This window comes from Scardinius erythrophthalmus (assembly GCF_964197995.2).
Source record: "Scardinius erythrophthalmus genome assembly, chromosome: 11".
In the NCBI taxonomy this organism is placed as follows: Eukaryota; Metazoa; Chordata; class Actinopteri; order Cypriniformes; family Leuciscidae; genus Scardinius; species Scardinius erythrophthalmus.
This window is the reverse complement of record NC_138231.1, coordinates 40,648,626-40,660,666: the sequence shown is the minus strand read 5'-3', so window position 1 is coordinate 40,660,666 and position 12,041 is coordinate 40,648,626. Positions and strand designations below refer to the sequence as shown.

The window sequence follows — 12,041 nt, the reverse complement described above, 5'->3', positions numbered from 1 at the left end:
GCTTAAAATACACTCGGTGTTCACCCGCTTTATTTCCCGACCTGACGGGTCCACAAAATTTAGATCTCGTTTCCATAATCTCACATTCAAATGTCTCTAATGGAAAGAAGGAGATTGGAGTAGCCTATAATAATTATAAATGCTATACAAAAATTGTGTTCGTGTCAGTATAAATATTAGGCTATTTTAACATTGTACTGTCAGCAGAGAAAAAAAATGTCACAGAAAAAAAATATGAAATATAAATAATATGAATTAAATAGGACAAAGCCTATCACTCAAGTTTCTAAGCAACATAAACGAAAATCATATTGCCCTACTGACGAAATGAAGTAGGCTATTTTCTGTCGAACTATTTCAAACATCCTTGCAAAAAAAGAATGTTGTTGACTGACAATGGTTTCAGTACCAAACAGCTCCTCAGAGCTAGGTGTACAGGCGGTCAGAATTAAGTGCGGATACGCTGTCAAAAGATGTCGGGAGTTGGCTATTGTCAGTCAGACCGCACGCTCCGTCATAAGTACACCAGAGTTCTGACCGCTACCGTCTTTTGACGCGCGAATGGACACAAAGTGGTCAAGCATATAACTAGACGCGGCAGGCGCGAATTTGACGCGCTATTCGCGTCCGTTGTGAACGCACAGTTATACTTTAAAATGTAATCCTGCACCGCATGATTCCCTATGGGCGTTTCACACAGTATGCGGCGGTGAAATCGCCGCGCGACTACGGCTTTTCTCAAGTAGTGGAAGAGTTTTGTACAGCATTTAGGACTGCCAAAATAATCCGGCGGGCCAGAAAATATTGCTGACGGGCCAGTTTTGGCCCGCGGGCCGCCAGTTGCCGTTCCCTGCACTAGATACTACGATCCCTATCAAACAGCTGTTTTTTCTAGGCTGTTAGGGCCGTGACAGACCAAGCCGACGGTCACGATGTCGGTGAGTATCAGTCGGGCTAGTTTTTGCGGTGTGTTCCACATGTCGGCGGCAGATGTTTGAATCAGCGTCAAGGCCGTCAATGAGAGAGATCACTCTGATAGTCTGTTAAGTTTTGAGAACAAGTCAATGCATGAAAATATCAGCTAAAGTGATGAGAGCAAGCAAAGAAGTTAAGAGGGCCCAGACTGAAGGCTGATATACATTTTATATGTAGCAAATTAGCTCTAAAGAAATATTAATAATCAATCAGAACTTGTTATAACTGATTATGAATATTTGGATCAGTTAATAGAATTAACTTAATGTAGTAAAATTAATATTACAATCAATCAACCTGTTCGTCCCGTAAACACTCAGTGTTAATTGTTTATTAATTCTAAGAAATGTTCATTTCTTGGGGAGGGAAATGTCTTTCTTACTGTACAGTACTACAAGGAGCCTGTAGTCAAAATCTAAATAGTAAAATAAACTTTGTTGCAAGCAGAGAATCAGAACCAAATACAAATTGTGCACAAGTTTTATTAACTAAATCACAAACATAACTAATCTAAACATACATGCATAGATGCATAGGTAAAATGGAAAGTGACAGAATGAAACTGGAAGCAGGAAATGGAACTATGGGAAAGATCCATTTAACTATGAAAAGAACCATCAGCTTATAATTTTCAGAGCACATCGTTAAATGTATACTTGCATGGCCTTTGCAGTGGAAACATTCCTTGAAGTTCCTGAAGAAGGATTTTGATGGTTCCATGAGTCTCAATCGATTTCTTCGCCGTTGAATGAAGAAAAGTTGGTGAACTTGAGGGGTTTGTTTGACTCTGTTCTGGTTGAAGGTTTTCTCTCTCTCTCCATGAGCACATGGCTGAGCACATGCAGATGGTGGCCTGCCGGCCCTGGGCCGGAGAGGCCACGCAGGCAACCAAGGAGTGAGGAAGTCGGAAGAGTTGATGGTTGCCCATTCAGTGATGGTAAAGTTGCAGTTTTCTTCTGAGTTGGATTGAAGAAAATACAGTCTGACTCTGTTGGGAGAGTGAAGGCATAGCAGGCTGTGGTCACGGTCTGCACAGACATCAACCAGAAGAAGCCGCAGTAGAGGCCAGGAGAAAAGATAGTCTCTAATAAAGCCTGAGAAAAGTCCCACCTCTTCGGGTTTGCTTGACCAATGAGAAAGGTGGAATTTCCAAGCGGGAAAATTCCTCTGTTGGCGATTTTAGGATCTTTTGTTTCAGGCGTGCTCATTTGCATGTGCAGCTGGATTGGTTGCTGATGAAGAAACTATGAAAGATTCATGTAATACTAATGTTGTGCAGTTGTCAACATATCATATACACGATCATTTCAATCTTCAAAGTACCAATTTATAGAGACCAAACATGGTATAGGTAAGGTTACATTGTCCATTGAGTGTATTGTAAAATACACAGTATCGAAAAAATAATAGTATTAAAAGACATTACGCAAGACAGTAAATCTTTCACAAAATGTTCTGGGTTGCATGTTCATTAATAGTTCAGTTCGTAGATAAATTAATGCAGGAAAGTCTGTTTTAAGGTCTGTAGGTCTTTCCTATGGCCTAGGTCCTGACCACATGACCACATTTTTCACAGCAATAAAGACATCTTATCTGATCGTCGTCCTGGCGACTGAAACCTTTCCTGCTCTCTTGTCTCTTTTGGGGGGATGTTTCATTCCTAAGAGTGTGTTTTGAAGCTTATTTGTTAAATGTAACAAATAGTTATGTGTCTGATTGTCTCAGTCGTTATATATATCTCCCCTCCTGAGCATTCCAATACGTAATTATTTTTTTTTTATTTGCCGCCTGGATTGAAGAATGCGAACAGCAAGATTAATATTCAAAATGGTAAGCAAGCACTGCTTTGTTTACAGTTTGTATATCTGCAGTCCTAGTTTTGCTTTTCTTATTTGAATAACTAATATAGATTATTGATACCTGCTGATATAGAGTTATTTCTTTACACGCAGAACACATATGCTAGTTGACAGTCGCATGTAGTCTTTGTGGTGTGTTCAAGCACAGCTTTTTGGCCCAGATGCAGCTGACGCGAGGTGACAAACACAATCGACTTTCGTCCGGCAAGTTCTTTGATGTCGGCTTGGTGTGTCACAGCCTTTAGACTTGTAACTGCGACCCACTGAATAATGCAGTATATTGGACAGATATACTGTGCTTCATTGATGAAATAAAATTATCTTAAATTATATATATAATTTATTTTTAGTATTTTTACTTTATATTTGTATTTTTTTTTTTTTCATTTATTACAGCAAAACAAATTGCACCATCTGCCGATGATGATAGAAACGTGAGGCTTTATAAAAATGCATCATGAAATAATACCAAATTACCATTAAGATTCAACTCGAGCTAATCTCTGTTTGTCAAAAAACACAGTATACTGTGTTGGAGTGCTTTGGCAGTGAAATGTGCTTAAATGCGCCATTTCTGGTTGATTCATCCCTGATGATTCAGTCTGGATCCACTAATTTCAGAAAACAACTGCTTGCTGACGTTTGTGAGGTTCATGCCATCAAATCTCATGTGTTGTTTGAGGGTGTTTGTATCAGCGAAACAAGATTCTAAATTCTTCAGGATACTGTCTTCTAATAGTAGAAAAAATGTAATTTAATCTTTTATTCTATTTAGTTTTGATTAGCATTGTAGTGCACATTTAATGTCATTTCTTTTTTGTTGGTCTTTTGCAAACTCCTGGTTTTATTTTTAATGAAAAAGATTTTCATGTTTTTTTATTTTTTATATAAACCTTGTCCTGGTCCTGGACTCATCTGGCTGTATGTGATTTAAATATCTGTTCATGTTTTCTCATTCAATCTGAGGTGTATTGAATAGGCTGACTCTCGTCCCACCTGTGCTGCTTTGATTAACCGAGAGCTGGCCGTGAAAATATAATGGAAGCCTACTAAATTCATCTGCTTGTGGTAAATAGGGAAATGCGATTTGCTCTGCCCTTGGTTGGATGACATAAGGTCATTTGCTGTTGGTCAGCGCATGGATGGGCTGCAAACAACCTTGATTTTACTGAGGAAAATGAATAAACAAGAAGCTCATAGAAATGGAAATGGGAAGGATTGAGATGGAGAAAGAGGAGTCTATTGGATTTGCATGTTTTGTGAAGAGGTTGTGGAAATAAACTAGTTTGCATGATTGCCTGGCTCCAATAATAACATTAAGATTCTTTTGTCCTCCTGATCCCTTGATATTAAATGTATTCCTTGTTTTTTCCATTTTTTGTGCATCCAAAATTTTGCTGAATCTACAGTAGGAGGTTAAATGTCTCTGATTGGGCTTTTATCAGTGATGTGAGTGTGTGTAGATCAGCACGTGCACTGTATTTCCATGAGCGTGTGCGTCACACTCCACACATGCCTCTCATTTCGTTTTCTGATAAGCATGTGTAAATGGGTCATTGGGAAGTCAAATGAAGTTGGCTCTTGCCCTCTGGTGACCTGGGAAGTATTTCTGGAGGAAGGAGAATTGAATTAACCCAGTTGAGTGGCTCTCAGTGGAGCAGAGCCACCCTGAACAGTTACCACACACACCAATCAATAAATGCACATGGGAACCAGACCCAGTGCACTGAACTCAGCCTCATATGGAAGACATAAAGTATGGCTGCCCTTTAGGTTCCCGGCTGGAATGACCTCTGTGCTTGCTTTCAGTGTTCCCAGTGTCACAGACAGTGCAGAATTTTATTGTTTTCACATATCCTGTAATCAATTAATTATATATTGTGTGTGTGTCTGTGTATATATATATATAATATATATACTACATTATAATGTACATTAATATAATAATTTGTTACATTTATATAGCTCTTTTCTGGATACTCAAAGCGCTTTACATAGAAAGGGGGAATCTCCTCAACCACCACCAATATGAATTAGACGAGCGATAGACAATCCATACTCTCTGTTTTATTGGTTCAGTGATGACACTATTATGACTTTCGGAGAGTGAGTTCAGTCAGTAGGGACATGTTGTATGGTAACACTGCTGTCAGCAGAGCACGGCATGACATCAGATTAAATTAGGGTTCTGTGATGGTGTCCTTATGGATACTGTTGGTGCCCTAAGTAAACTGTCCAGTAGGATGTACCCTTACACCTAGAATAACAGAAGAAAGGAAAGACATTTAGAGTACAGTTTTTAAATGGAGCAATACTGCCATCTAGTAGGATCATTTCTAAAAAGCTTCAAGAGGCTTTGTATTAAACACTATAATTTAGAGGTTTTTAAAGGATTATTTCTTTGTGAATAAATTCAAATTTTTATGAATAATTACTGTTTTCAAAATGCCACAGACAGATTGGACAAATTGTTGTGGAAATGGCTTGCATATAGTTGTTTCTGCAAACAAATTACACGCCTTACATTTCAATTTTATTTCAGACCTCAGTATTTGTGACATTTTGGATCACCTTGTCTGTTTAATCTCTCTATTTTACATGGGCAGTGTTTGGGGATATTTTGGATGGCACATCCACGCCCGTGGGTACGGACCAACAAAACAAAGAAGGCCAGAAAAATGCTCCCAAATCCAAGTCCAAGGAACGTGAAAAGGACAAAGACAAACTAGCATCTAAGTCAAGCTGCATTATGGACCATGTCAGTACAGTTTGTGCGCCTGTGCATATATATTTTTCAATGTCAGTATCAAGTCACACCATATATTTAAATCATTCGCCCCCATATTCTCTTGCAGAAAGAGATAGTCTCATGAATATTGTTCGATGTGCTACACAAAAGTGCAAATTTCTCTCCCACAAGGTTTTTTTTTTTTTTTTTTGTGGGTAATATACCATGTTTGAATTTATACATTTGATGTTTTTAAGGTTAAGCTTTTATACAGTGCATTTTTGCCAGTGTATCCTTGTAAGGAAGAGACATACTTTATATTTGCACAGGATGAGTTATAAGCATACACTACCATTCAAAAGCTTGGATATTTTATATATATATATATATATATATATATATATATATATATATATATATATATATATATATATATATATATATATATATATATATATATACTTTTATTTAGCAAGGATGCATTAAAATGATTAATTTCTTGAGCAGCAAATCAGCATATTAGACTGATTTCTGAATGATCATGTTACTGAAGACTGAGGTAATGGCTGCTGAAAATTCTGCTTTGCCATCATAGGAATAAATTACTTATTAAATATATGAAAATAGAAAATTTAATATACATATATTATCACTTGTAATAATATTACAGTTTTACTGTATTTTGATCAAATAAATGTAGCCTTGTTGAGTTTGAGACGTTTTTTCAAAAACATTAAAAATAATCTCACTGACCCTTTTGAAACTTTTGAATCCTAGTGTAAATGTACCAACTTGTGTGTTTGTGTGTAGAGTTTGGATGCGAGTAAGCCCCACTGGATCCTGCGTGTGGTGAGTGACCACAGTGAGGCAGAAAATATAGAAGTAAAGAAAGACACTGAGAGACTGGAGGAGATCAGAGCCATGAAACTGGCCTGGGAAGCAGCGGAGCCCGGCAGAGCAGCAAAGGTACTACATAACTGTAAAGGTACTAGAAGTAAATCAGCTCTGTCTGCTCAAACAATTCCGCATGTGTAAATGATTGGTTTGTTTTGAAGGCTCATCAGACCCGACTGCGCTATCTCAAAGAGCTGCAAGAACATGCAGAGAGGAAAGAACCTTTCACAGCTGAGACAGGTTACACACAAAGATACACATGCTCATATTGTGTTTAATATAGTTGCATATGGGTTTAGTACATGGCATAATATGTGCATGTGTGTATTTCAATGTTTAGAGACACAACCTCGGTCCCAACAGAGTGGAGAGTTCACACAGAACGCTGACAAAAATTATATTGATTATACACCATTTATCAGGTACAACACGTACATTATATTATATTATAATTTATTTTATATTATCGTTTAAAAGTTTGAGGTCAGTAAGAAAATGTTCATCTAGGCTGCATTTATTTGATGAAAAATACAGTGAAAACAGTAATATTGTGAAATACCTGTTTTCTATTTTGATATATTTTAAATGTAATTTATTCCTGTGATGGCAAAGCTAACTTTTCAGCATCCATTACCCCAGTTTCTAGTGTCACATGATCCTTCAGAAGTATTCTAATAGGGTGATTTGGTGCTCAAGAAACATTTCTTATTAGAATTATCATTGTTTTTTGAATTAACAGTTGTGCTGCTTTAATATCTTTGTGTAAAGCGTGATACATCCCCCCCCCCCCAGCATTCTGGAATGGAAAGTTAAAAAGAACGAGATGTTTTTGAAATAGATTTTTTGTGACAGTGTTAAAGTCTTTACTGTAATTTTTGATTGATTTAATGCCTCCTTGCTGAATAAAAGTGTACTTTATTTCAAAAGAAAAAAAAGTATGATTTATTTAAAAAAATATATATATATTTTAATGGTAGTGTATATGTTACCGGCAAAGTGTGTAATCCGGCATTCTATAGAATGCCTAGGTAATGTATAGAATTAGGTAATGTATTTTTGCCAAAAACCATCAGGCATTCTATACATTGCCCAGGCATTCTATACAATACCGGGATTTCACACTTTGCCGGTAACATATGCATAATGTTCTCTTTCTCTCATTGTTTCACTCTCTTTTTGTTTAAAGGAAGTCTTTGCCGCAGCCTCGTCTAAAGGATAAAGAGGTGGAGGAGGAGCAGAGGAGGGAACGCTCTGAGAAGTTCCAAAGTTTCCGCCTGATCTGGGACAACATTCTGGAACAGCGTAAACAGGAAAAAATTGCACGTAAGGAAATGATGAAAAGACAGCTGGAGACTTACGTTGGCTTTCAGGTTTGTTTTAATACTATAAATGCAGATTTACACCACACTAAACAAATGTTTTTTAATGTATCGGGGAAAACATTTTGAGTTCTTGTTATAGGACACAATGGATGAATATCGGCAAAAGATGCTGCAGGCTCGTGAGGCGTTCCGATCTCGCATCCTCAAGGGACAGTCACATAAGAAAATGGAGGAGCCACCTATTGAAACAGTCGAACAGGTCGAGCTAGAGAAAAACCCTATTGTGGTCCAGTCAAGTGGACTTAAAAGTGGGGGCAAAAGGAAGTGATATGATTGACTACAACTTCATAGCAATAAAATAGTCAGTCAGTCAGTTTAATATTACTCTTCTTTTTATCAAAAATATTACATTGTCTGTCCTTTTTGACAATATATCAATATAAAGAGTCCTTTGTAGCAAGTGAATCCAGTTTGTAAGATTAGCATGCAGAGTCACCTCTCTCTGTCAGGTTATCTTACTCTGTGATTCTTTATTTAAATGGTTACTGTCAGGATTGATTTGAGTAGCTCTGAAGGATAGCCTGTCTCATAGTGGCTGATTCTGCTTCCCAGAAGACATGGCAAATGTAGTTTTGGAAAATTATAGTTCCAACATTCTTGCTTATTGCTGAATGACAATGACAATGTAATGTGATTAAACAAAATAAATACTTTAAATAAACTCTTGATGAATCTTCCCAAAAAATTCATTACTTTTAGTATAGGAATAGCTGTGATAAATTATTTATTTTATTGCTATTTTACCAACGTATTTGAGGATCTGAAGAGAATATTAAACGCCCATCTTCACAATATCGTGGCCAGCAGCTTTTAGGTACAGTCTGTATATGACATCCATTTCATGTTTTACCATAGCTGTGTCCCAATTCAGAGGCTGCATCCTTCGAAGTCCGCGAAGGTTGGACCGAGCGTTGTTAAATGGGACGATCTAGCCTACGGAGGTTTTCTCTTGTCGCCAACTGTGACAGCTGCCGTTGATGAGGGACAGTAACATGTTAAACTGCCTGAAAACAAAACTTGGTAACTTCACCTTGGTCCATTTATGTACATAATAAAGTGTATAAACAATATAAAATCGCATGTTAGCGGTTATACTTTTGTATCATTAGATATTCAAGGAAGTTGAAACCCAATACTTACATTTAAATGTGTAATCCGGCAATTTCTAAAAAAATGCTGTCATCATGCTCAATAGGGTAGGCTAGGCCGCGAAGGATCTGTTGTATCCTTCATTTCCCGGGAAACGAAGGACGCATTAAGAGGCCACATTTGAAAGAGCCTTTGGGACAGCCTGTGACGCACCGACCTTTGAAGGATGCAGCTTATGTGATTTAAGATGTGTGTTAAGGACCCCATGAAATGGCTTGATGAGCACATTTCTCTTTTCTGTGTTGACATTTTCTATTAGAGCAGGGCATATTGAGAATCCCTTTTTATTAGCCAATAGGCTTTAGTTGAACCACCATTTGCAACTTGCTAGTCAGTTTCAGGTGGTATTACGGAACATTCTCAATGTAAAGAACATTTGATTTGACAAAATTACATATCGCAGGATGAGACGATCAATATTTTTAGACCATTTTCCAGGAATATAAAGCATATACAAAACATGACAAAACATCAATTTTGATTTTATGGGGTCCTTAATTTGGTGAATCTTTATCAACATGTATAAGTTGATGCCATTGATGCATTAGTTTCCACTTCATACTGATGTGTGAGACGTTCTGAATCAGAAAGAGCGAGTGCCCTTAGTTGTTGGTAGGACTGCAGTATTTTCTGTTTTTTTGTAGGGGTTTTGAGAGGTCTGCTCCTGGAGATATTATTCCAATCCAGTTGACGTTAGAGCATTACTCACAGCCACTCGTAAGATGTCTCTGCTCATAAGGATAATTGAGGTTAAATCTTTCTCTCTGTCCCTTTTCTTTTTCTCTCTCTGTTCTGTTGTTCTCTCATCCCTAAAACAAACACAGACATAAACTCGAGTTGGGGTGTTTTTCTCTCTGTCTGTAAAGCAAAACATCTGCAGTAATGTAGGGTCAGGGAGATGTGTTTGTTTGTTCTCTGTTCTCCTCTGTCTGCAATCTGTTATCTTTCAGCTATACCAACCAAGGAAGCTAATCCACTAAGCCACAGACAGAATTTACACATGCAGTCACAAAAAATGACTTTTTTCTTGTATCACAGACCAGTCAGCTCCATATAAGGTGTGATGAAGTACTTGGGCAAATGCACAATATTTAATTCTAGTCCCTGAGTGCCACACACCTCAATAAAATAATCATTATTAGCCAGACGTGACCTATTTTGGCTGATGGCACTGTGGAGATTAGACTGAGGACTCAAATATTAATTGTAGTGTCGTACCACCATAATGTCTTTGTCTTCATATACGATCAAAAGAACTGAACAAGGGCAACAGTGATTGACATTTTACTGGTTTGTGTGTCATGTTGGGCTCAGTGAAGGTAAGAGAATTATGGCTTTAAATCTTAGTCACCATGAAATCTGTGTGCCCATGTAATCTTTATTCAAAATAGCTTCCCCTACCTAGTGCAACAACATCTTTTCCGATGAAGTTTACTGGCATGAGGGTGGGACATCCTGTAACTTACATGAGATCACAGCAATAGAAAACCATAATGATCCAATCAATTCCCGATTGACAAAACAAGTCCCACCCCACTTTCTATCTTGTTCAAAAAGCATTTCAGATGTTATGCCACAAAAGAGAAGACTGTCTCAAATTTCATGCTGACATTAATCCTGTGAGATACAAATAGACGGTGTTGAAATAATTATTATTTTTTTTCAATTAAGACAATGATGAAATCAAATAATAACTTTCTACTAAAGGATAATTGCACTAAGCCCTGATAGTTTACACCAGTAATATGTATGTGTGTGGTGCACAGACCCCCTAAGCAGTAATATGACACCTAAATATTCAGGTGAACCTATACCAATATTAATTCATGAGATAAATCCCTGCTGTTTATGTAATGAGAAAATGATTGTGTGCTGACAGAAATAAGACAGAAACCCTATCTGGAACCGTGCATCATCAGGGCACATGATATGATGGGACTTTCTGTTCAGACTCTGATAACACACTCTGAATGACGGCACTTAATTGGGAAGGTTTCATAACTGCATTAGTAATGGCCCAAAGCAGCCTTTTGTTCTTGTAATTTTGAAAGGGTGTTTGCACTTTTAACCCTGCCTGGGATATGAAACCGTGCTCCGATTTCGAAGCAGGTTAGAACCGCATTTTTGATAGATATGTAGTGAATTCAGATGTGTAATTCAGATTTTGCCATTGAGAGAATAGACGCAGAGTTAGAACTGAATGGCCAGTTGTTTACCATCAACCAATCATAAACTGAACAGCGTTTGCCTTATTAAATATTCAGGCGCTTAAACCAGTTCAGCGGAAACTTTGCCCAGTAGCCGTTTCTAAATATTTAATTGGTCATGTCAATCACAGTGCTAATTGCCAACATTAATCTCTAACCCTACCCTTCACTCCTTAACCAATGAAATTAGATGCAGGGCGGGATTTTCCGCGGAAATGGTTTGGGGGAAAAATTACGTTATTTCGACGTTTGAGGGGAAAACATTATTTAGAAAACCATAGTATAGAGCTCGAGACGTTGCAAAAAGCGCAACACTAAAACAACGGTCAAACACGTTTACATATAAAAACAAGGGGAAAACAGAGCATATTTCAGTAGAATGTAAAACAAGTAATAAAAACTCGGTGAGTGTTTTAGCGCAATTTTCTCACCTCATGGAATCACAACACTAAGAGATAGTAAATCTTTTCCTGGATTTTTTTTGTGCGATCCCGAGATTAGACCGTCCTTAACATAATGCCGAAAACCCGAAGTCTCTAGGTGGTCTGGTTGAGGAGTAGATAGAAGTGCAAGATTGGTGCGCACAGACACACAGAACAGAAATCATGAGTTAACAATCGCAATTTGTCCGGTGGAAAATTGCGCTAAAAAAAGCATTCTGTTCAAACGGTGCCTCAGAACTTAAAGGGATAGTCCACCCAAAAATTTAAATTATGTCATCATTTAATCACCCCGGGTTGTTCAAAACCTGTATAAATTTGTTTGTTGTGTTGAACACAAAAGAAGATATTTTGAAGAATGTGGGAAACTGAACAGTTCTGGGGCACCATTGACTTCCATAGTATTT

General features: G+C 37.6%; 1 protein-coding gene across 1 annotated transcript in view; it reads left to right on the top strand.

The window, feature by feature from the left end:
* adgb (androglobin) overlaps positions 1–8,342 on the top strand; it is a gene marked incomplete at its 5' end in the record, with an annotated part of 45,477 nt that extends 37,135 nt beyond the window's left edge. Inside the window, 6 exons of the mRNA XM_081377883.1 lie at positions 5,441–5,592; positions 6,373–6,528; positions 6,618–6,696; positions 6,797–6,878; positions 7,643–7,826; positions 7,918–8,342. Coding sequence (XP_081234009.1) covers positions 5,441–5,592; positions 6,373–6,528; positions 6,618–6,696; positions 6,797–6,878; positions 7,643–7,826; positions 7,918–8,106 — 842 coding nt within the window. The 3' untranslated portion in view covers positions 8,107–8,342. The remainder of the gene's footprint in view (positions 1–5,440; positions 5,593–6,372; positions 6,529–6,617; positions 6,697–6,796; positions 6,879–7,642; positions 7,827–7,917) is intronic.
* Positions 8,343–12,041: the final 3,699 nt, after the last annotated feature.